The sequence below is a fragment of the Hyposmocoma kahamanoa genome, unplaced genomic scaffold (genome assembly GCF_003589595.1).
Source record: "Hyposmocoma kahamanoa isolate Upper Pololo Valley unplaced genomic scaffold, ASM358959v1 224, whole genome shotgun sequence".
NCBI classification, from domain to species: Eukaryota; Metazoa; Arthropoda; class Insecta; order Lepidoptera; family Cosmopterigidae; genus Hyposmocoma; species Hyposmocoma kahamanoa.
In genome coordinates this window covers 1,406,101-1,415,344 of record NW_020653743.1, presented here as the reverse complement: position 1 = coordinate 1,415,344, position 9,244 = coordinate 1,406,101, and the positions used below count along the sequence as shown (strand labels likewise).

Here is a 9,244-nt window from a genome sequence, read left to right as displayed (position 1 = left end):
ACTAAGTAATGAGAACCTCTAAGACTTAACTCTATAATCTCTAATAATGTCACGCCATATTTTATAAAGAGTGAGGATGAGTGAGTGTTTGTGTTATAATGTGTATAAACCAATGTTTTTATTGTTTCCACAGGCAGTTCTGGCGAAGGCATCAGCGAGCGTACGGAGTACATGACGACGTCCCGAAACTTGCTTAACTCGGCGGCTGACGCTATCGAGAGACTCATGTCCAGTTACAAGGTATATTAATTACAAATACTCTGCACACTGAAATAAATTCAAAAACAATTCAAAATACGGAGCCCGAGCAAGCCCGAGTGAGCGCTCGGCCACTCGGCATTTCATCGAACCGATCTATATTTTATCATTATGATTACGTATTGTTATAATTTATTAAATATTTACAATAATTAGGGAAGTTGACTGAAAATGTTTTTTTTTTGTTATTTAAATTTGGTGCTTACCAATTTTAGGTTAGGTACCTACTTGAAGGAATTGCTAGAAATGTCCACTAACCACCACTGTGATTGGCTTTACAAAAATTCACACGTTGTCGATAGTATCGTTTCTTTCTGAGTTAGCACATTTGACTTCACAAGTTTCAAAGCGGCGGCGGCTTTTGCGCGGAATTGTTCGTCATTCGGTAATCTTCTCCGTGTAAACTAAACGTCCTCTTCGACCACCATCACACCATTAGTAACACACTTGCCGTCCATAATCAGAAAGAGCGCTACCTTGATGGTAATACAGTTCTGGTGAACACCAAACTTTTCTCAAACCAGCGCGACAGATTACGCACTGACTGATGATAATGATACGTCCGCTTGCTCTTGAGAAAGAGTTAACAAGAGAGTAAGAGAGTCGGTCCGCTGTGATAGCACGTGCCGTGCAAAAGTTCAATAACCTTTGGATCAGGTGATTGCGAATCGATGTTTACCGCAACTAAATAAAAAAATAAGAATTTAGGAAATTTTTTTGTGATTTGGGTTCCATTTCCGATATAGAATAACCTCTGCAAATATGGCGAGAATGCAAGTCAACACATTGTATAGCCTAAACTATCTCTATTGTGGTGGGACGTATTTTGGATTGACCATTATAATTGACGTTATTATTATGTAGCTAATGTTCAAATTAGCTGTCTCAGAGCTGGTTTTCTTCGTTTGTCTTTTCCAATTGTATTATTGAATGAGACTTTTCTGGCGACAGGAAATAGTGACCTTGGCTGGCTACGCCACTCGCGTCTCGGACATGCTGCTGGTGTTTAGTGAAGTAGCCCGCGGCAAGTGCGTAAGGGCTGTGCACGTGGCGCCCGTGGGCGGCTGTGGCACGTTCCAAGTCACCTTTAAGGACAAGCAACCTGTGCCACTCGGTAAGTAATCTCTATGATAACTTGTACGGCTGTATTTTAACAGTTTTCAATCGAGAAATTTAGAGTTAAAACTATACAAATTTAGTAGCAGTAGAGTAACTACCTCCGTTGCCGAACAGTTACCATGCCACGCAGAGGTTCTAGGTTCGATTCCCGAGTCGGGAGAAATATTTGTGTGGCCTACATTTATTTCTCTCGTGAGTTTGGGTGTAATCTGCGTGTGTGTCCATGGCACCCGCGACTCAGGGTTTCCCCTAGTGCGGGGCTGTGTTGAATGTGTGCGTTATTATAATTATAATTATAGTGCTCATGTTCATATTTATATTCTCTCCTGGCTTCGTCAATTAGTAATGTGAGGATTACTGCAGTCCGGTTTTGAAACGTAAGGGTTCTGGCAAAGTTAAAGGCTCATGGGTTTTGTTAACTTATGTTTTTTTTTTCTATAATATCAAGTGACGGGACTAACAAGTCGTGCGCGTGATGGTAAGCTACACGCCTGTCCATAACAATTGCAGTGTCCTCAGAGCTTTAAATCGCAAAGATCTGAGGGGCACTACCACTGCGCCCGTCACCCTGAGACATAAGTTGACTAGTCCCATTTGCATGTAATTTCACTAGCACTCTTACCCTTCAAAACCGGAACACAGTAATGCTGATATGACTGCTTGGCGGCTGTAATAGGCAAGGTGGCAGTACTTCCCTGGACGAACTCTTTCACAAGGACCTCCACTGCTACTAAACTGCTGTTTCAGGGCGGCGGTGGCAGTGGCAGTGCCTCTCAGTTACTTGATATCGTAAAATAGATAGGAAGATTATAGATACATCATTAGATTTGAATAAAACTCTTTTTTCGACCAAAATTATCCCATCTCTACTGCCGTGTGAGAGAAACATTTTCTATTTTGTTTTATTACAAAGAAGTCCGGAATATAATAACAATAATAAAAGCTGTAATTTTAAATACATTTACATAATGCATTTAGTATTAAGTGTGGCTCAAACCAGCCAACAGGCTGAGAAAAATAAGAGGAACATAATAATAACGTTCGAACGAATCACAACGAATGAAATGGTTACATTGTTTTTTATAAGTCGAAGTTATACAATCACAAGATTATCATGCCCTTTAAACTATAGGAGTTCTGAACTTTCTTATAAATACCAGAATTTTGGTCCGGACATTAAATTTCCCAATGGTAACCCTTATTAGCGCGCTAATGAGCAAAGTGCGTCTGGTTGGCAGGCAAGATCACGTACACCAACGACTTGTCCATTCGCCTGCGTAACGTGCCTATCGTGACGCCGGCCTGCGACGTGGTGGCCAGCGGCGTGACACTGGACATCGTGCCCGGCACCCACCTTCTCATCGTCGGGCCCAACGGCTGCGGCAAGTCCAGGTACCGGCTATATTTCTAACAAAATTCTATATCTCAAAATAAAATTGCGGGTTTTTGAAGTTACAAGTACAGTTTTTACAAAGATTATTTTTATTATGAAGAAAACTCTTAATAATAAATAATCCGTTTCTCAAACATGCTTGGAAATGTTAGCATTACTTTCAAAAAGCGAACACGGAAAGTTTGTCATTTATGAACCATGCGATTACTTCCCGGCCAAGGCCTGCAAAGTAAGTGTGAAAATCTTACACTGTTACGGCGCATCACTAGCAACCGTAAATCTATGGTTTTCGACGCCGGCCATTTAACAGCTCTTCTTCTCTGTAGTGACTACTAACGCACGAGACGTGTGTAACGGCCGCGATTTTATTTAAAATATAAACTGTAGAACCGAAGAATACAAGTCAAATTTAAAGACAGATTTTCATTTATCCAAATCCATCTTCAGAAGAAAAATGAAGGACTCCGACGTCCGCAGCTTTAAATTATTAAAGCTATAATGAATTATGTAAACAAGCAAAAGAAAAACCATACAGCCAACTGCTAAGTTTTCGTAATTGCGAGCATTAAAAACCTACCTTTTTTAAAAAAATGAAAATCGCGGTAAAGCAAAATTTTACCAATTGTTCTAATATGTTAAATATTTTTTTTTTATCTCTATTTAGTCTTTTATTATTTCCTCACATTGTTTGAGAAAAACACTATATATGCCTCGGCGGGAATGGGGATTGTTTGACTCGTATTAATGCAACTCGATTCATGACTCATACTCGTCCAGCAATCCCTTACTTCCTGAACCTCTGCAACAATGTGCTATTTTTTATTGATAAAATAAACGCGCTTTTGAACTCTTAATGGAAAGTGACGGTGGATCATGCACATTTGTATAATGCCTATTCACTCTCGCTTTGAAAAGACCTATAGCGTTCAGGCGTGGTATAATAAAAAACGTGAGGCAATTCCCGCCTATTCGACAAGTCACTCGTAGGGTTGTCACATTGTTATTATAGGTGTAAACATAATTTGCAATATTTTAGCTTTTTTTTATTTAAATGGGAAAATTTAAATGGGACCAATACTGAGGTATCCTCTTTCAAACAAGAAAAGAATCATCAAAATCGGTTCACAAATGCCGAGTTATCATGTATGTTATACAAGAAAAAAAAAGGAAATAAATACAATCCAATTGAGAACCTCCTCTTTTTTTTGAAGTCGGCAAAAGGCATTAAGGCATTCATCACAGTACTACCGTGCTATATTGAAGTAAACTGTGTCAAACCAGTATATAAATATTGAGTGTTCTCCTCATGCAGCTTGTTCCGCATAATCTCGGGGCTGTGGCCCGTGTTCGGCGGTGAACTGGCCGTTCCGACGCCGTGCGCCTGCGCGGCCTGCGCCGACGACTGCGGCGCCACAGACGCGCACTGCACCTCCCGGCCCATCATGTTTTACATCCCGCAGAGGTGAGGCCCTCCCATACTCTAATCATAAGTCCAAGAGCGATAACGTACAATGGAAAGTTTAGAAACAATAGTAATTCTGATTAGAGTTATAAAATTGTTGTAATTTTCTTAAATTATAGGATTTAACCTTGAGATTTAAGATTTAATGCTAGATGTGGCATGGATATGTCATAATTCTTGCATCGCATCGTGCAACTACCTTAGGATCTAATTGTAGATATTTTTTTATAATATCAAGTGACGGAACGAACAAGTCGGGCGCCTGATGGTAAGTTACGCGCCTGTCCAGAACAGTTGCAGTGCCACTCAGAGCTTTAAATCGCAAAGATCTGAGGGGCACTACCACTGCGCCCGTCACCCTGAGATATAAGTTGACAAGTCCCATGTGCCTGTGATTTTACCAGCACCCTTAACTTTCAAAACTGAAGCACAGTAACTGGTCACATTAGTGCTTGGCTACATTATTTTTGTTTATATGCACTGACTGGTGATGCTTATATAGATTATTAGTGAGTTCGTATTTACTATTGATGTATTTTAAATTACTCTGTAAGTGAATGTATATTCTCAAGAAAAATATTTATACTTTAACCATTTATTAACTGAAAATCCTAAAAAAATAACTTTAAAATCCCTGCACAAAACAGTGTACGGACAACAGCATATCAGACTATACATTTTTATTCGAAAATCGCGTCCAGTGCAACGGAACAAGATACGTCATTGTGTAGCTTAATGTGCTGTTGACTGTACACTGAAAATTCAATAAAGTCACCATCTGTAACTTAATTATTTGTCGAGATCAATTTTATGAGCATAAAAACCATAGGTCTTTTATAAGTTGCCGAGGAGTTGGGTAATCTGCATACAGTCCCTTTTGCACTGTCAGAATCAAGTTTACCATGTTATTGTAATGTCGCCGGATATCCGTTGTCATCGAGTATGTAACCAGAAATAGAGACGAAATGTCATTTAATTTGTTTTGAAACTATTCTGCCGAATCATTACCGTGACAACTGCGCTTCGATTGGTCAGCCCGAGTTCACTTCAAATCGACCAGTTTAACTTGAGCTATAATGGACGAAAATTGGAAAATTGCATATTTAATATTTAATTACCGATGAAATGTGATTACGTTTGTTTTGCAATTAGATGTTTTTGCTGTTTTTCCCACACCACCGAATGGAACAGCCCCGCATAGTTAGAGATATTATCTTTAATACAGAATATTTTTGGAATATACAGAGACGTACACACAGGTCAGTTACTGGCGCTGCACTGTGATTCCCCCATAGGCCATAAATCAAAAAAAATCATTGGCTTATCCCGGTTAGATCAACTCACTAAGTTAGTAACTAGTTAACAAGCTTCCAAAAACTATAAATATCAATGTAATTAGGTCACGTTATCATTCACTTTTGTGCATCGGAAGTGAGCGCATCGCGAGACTAATTATCACCACGTGTGAGTCATCGAAACTTAATCACTTTGTTTTTGAGTGTCACTATTCCAAATCAAGTGTTTACGTGTTGTGAAAGCATGGAGATCCAAGAGCATGGTATGTACTTTTATTATCAATTTTTTTTAATTTTTTTTATGCATACTTTTTTTTATATAATTTTTTTATTGAAGGCAGTTTTTTGGTGAAAATTTTTGGCATAACTTAATTTCCTTTAGACCTACAACTTTTGGCTGCGCTGAGCTGCACCTGAGGTATATGGTTTTTGAATAAGGAGTATGTCCTTATTAAGAGCTATAAGTTTCATTTGCATCTTGCTGCCTCTTCTTGGCTTAAAGGGGTGTCAAAGTATGCATGTCCATAGTATTGAATTTTTAATTTTTTTTTAAGTTCAGCTTTCATATTGTTTTAGGTACATTTTTCAAATGTTCTGTATCGAGGATGACAATTTTTGATATTTGGCACTCTAAAGTGGGTAATCCAAATGAAAAAATGCAACACGTCCTGGGCACTTTGACCGAAACATCATCCCTTTCTGACGACATCGAAAATATTGATTTAGAGACTTTAAGCCTTAAAATTAAGAATATTTGTAAACGAATTTCCCACTACTGGGCAAAGTCGAATCGTACTAGATCTAAATTCTTAGAAAAATATTCAGATTGGCTGCATGTTGTTGAAAATATTGATGTACAGCGAACTGAGTTACGTGTATCTCAGAGCTTTGACGAAGTTAAACCATCAACTTCTTCATCGCATGGCCGTCCGAGAATTAACTTTGACGACACCAGTAAACGTACAAAAAGGAGAAGATTGGCTAGTTTGTCTAACCAAGACCCTTCTCTTGTACAGTCATTGCTCAATGCGTCCGATAGCTTGTCTTGTCCTGAAATCGATTCTAGCGAAGTTTTATCGCTCATTGTTGAAGCTCAGTTAACTCGACATCAATATATATTAGTAAAGAAATTTATAGACAATAAGTTTTCAAAAACCATTTTCCCATCTTACCAAAGTGTCGTGGAATCTAAAAAACACTGTTATCCTTCAGATATTACTGTTACAGAATCATCCGCCGAAGTCGAACTTCAAAGTTTATTAGATCATACTGCCAATCGGATTCTCAAGTCTCAAAAAGATGTTTTGGATAGTGTACCTAATGAGTCTCTAGATAAGATATCTTTGATAGGGAAATGGGGTTTCGATGGCAGTACAGGGCATTCAGAATATAAACAGTGTTTTTCTGACTCCACTCTTGAAGACAGTAGCCTGTTTGTTACTTCGTATGTGCCACTTCAGCTTGTTTTGACAACAGATAACAAAGAAAATTCAGTAGTTTTGTGGAAAAATCCTCGTCCTTCATCAACTCGATACTGTCGTCCTATACGCCTCCGATATTTGAAGGAATCGACTGCAGTGTCAGTTGAGGAAGAAGCTCATTTTAAAGATAAAATAAGGAACTTGCAGCCTACTGTTTTCAAGGAAGAAGATCGCGAATATCGCATTACTCATTGTTTGCAACTTACTATGGTAGATGGTAAAGTGTGTAATGCACTTAGTGGTGTTTCTTCATCAAAATGTTTTATTTGTAACGCCTTGCCCAGTGAAATGAACAAAATTGACGAATGTTTAAATAAGGAAGTCGATGAGAGTAAATATGAATTTGGTTTATCACCTCTTCACGCGTTAATACGTTTTTTTGAATATTTTGTTCATGTCGCGTACAAGTTAGATGTTAGGAAATGGCAAGCTAGGTCTGCTAATGACAAAATGCTTGTTGCTGCAAAAAAATCATATGTTCAGACTCAATTTAGAGAAAGATTAGGGCTTATAGTGGATTAGCCTAACAGTGGCGGAAGCGGAACATCAAACGATGGTAATACAGCCAGGCGGTTTTTCTCGAATTCAGAAATTTCCGCTGAAATTACTGGGATCAAGAAGGATCTCCTAGATCGTTGCTGGATCATCCTTCAATGTTTAAATTCGGGATATAATATTAATAAGACGAACTTCGAAGAGTTCGCTTTAGAGACGGCTCGGCAGTTAGTTGCCGAGTATCCGTGGTATAACATGCCTGCTTCCGTTCACAAAGTTCTAATTCATGGTGCTAATGTTATAGATTACGGTTTGTTGTCAATCGGAGAGTTGTCTGAAGAAGCAGCTGAAGCGACTAACAAATACATCAAGTCTTTTAGAAAAAATCATACGCGTAAAATGAGTCGCATTGTGACCAACACAGATTTAGTAAATAGGCTGCTTCTTCATTCAGATCCCTTCATAACAGGTCTACGAAAGTTACCTGTTAAAAAAAAAGGTGTACTGTCAAAAGCTGTATTAGACTTGTTATGTATTTAAAGTTAATATTGTTGAGATTTAATGTATTTTGGTATAATTTGTGTTTTGTTTGTATTTTGTAAAATGAACTTTTTTATGTATTTTTATTGTTTTAATTTATTCATTTGTGGTTATTGTTAATACAAATAATCATTATTTACACAGTTTTACCATTAAAAGTCGCAGTATAAAATGTTTTAGATACATCGTCTAAAAACAAAATTACTGCGAGACATTTTTACACCTAAATATTGTCAAATATTTTTTAAAATGTATAATTTTATTAATTTACGTTTACCTAATCATATTTTAACGTAATAAAATAAAAAAATAATAATAATTTCGGAGTTACGTATTTATGACCGCCTTAGTATGGAGCGTGAATCACCGTGCGCTGTACTATTTCAGTTTTCTAATTTGTGATTTCAGCGCAAACGAAAATTGATATTTAAAAGAAGTTGCCAGGCATGACCCTTTTTTCGTAGCTATTTCTGGTTATATGTTCGATGACCATTGTATAAGAAATTTGAAATCAATCGATCAAGTGGAAAAAAAAATCATTTTGTGACTGAGATCCCTAATCTAATTGGGAAAGGAGCGGAAGATTTTTAAACATCTGAACAAATGGTCATCAAATACAGCTAAGAAAGTTTATTGGATTCCATATTAGGAAAGAGTATGAAAGGTACTTTATAACGAGTTAGATATTTATTTATTTTGCATTTACAGATTGATTACCTTAGGACAGTTTTAGTAGGTACAACATGCATATGATACCCCATAAGAGTGTAGCAAATTACACTTAAAATTAAGACTGCATTTAAGACTTGAGCGTTAATTTATTAAAATGCTTTTTATATTACTATTTATATTATTTATTTATTTATTGATATACATATATTATTAATATTTAATTTAAAATTCCAAATACAATATCTAGACTTGTATTACAATATGTTACATTATATCGCATCCCTCATGTAAGAATGGCATAAGTGGAATTACGTCAAACATGTTTATTGCTCCATTAGATAAATGTAACCCACATTCTAATTGGACAGGATGTCGGTTGTATTTTTCTGTATTTAACCTCCAATGGGAGAGAATGTGGGTTATATTTTTAACCGACTTCATAAAAGGAGGAGGTTCTCAATTCGACTGTGTGTTCTTTTTTTTCTTTTTTTTTTCTTTTTTTTTCTTTTTTTTTCTTTTTTTTTTTTTT

At 37.0% G+C, this 9,244-nt stretch overlaps 1 protein-coding gene across 1 annotated transcript in view; it reads left to right on the top strand.

Annotated features, from left to right (window-relative positions):
* The window catches only part of LOC113228130 (ATP-binding cassette sub-family D member 2), a 24,967-nt gene that overhangs the window by 11,906 nt on the left and 3,817 nt on the right, over positions 1-9,244 (top strand). Inside the window, exons 8-11 of the mRNA XM_026461311.1 lie at positions 134-240; positions 1,210-1,372; positions 2,616-2,769; positions 4,083-4,232. Coding sequence (XP_026317096.1) covers positions 134-240; positions 1,210-1,372; positions 2,616-2,769; positions 4,083-4,232 — 574 coding nt within the window. The remainder of the gene's footprint in view (positions 1-133; positions 241-1,209; positions 1,373-2,615; positions 2,770-4,082; positions 4,233-9,244) is intronic.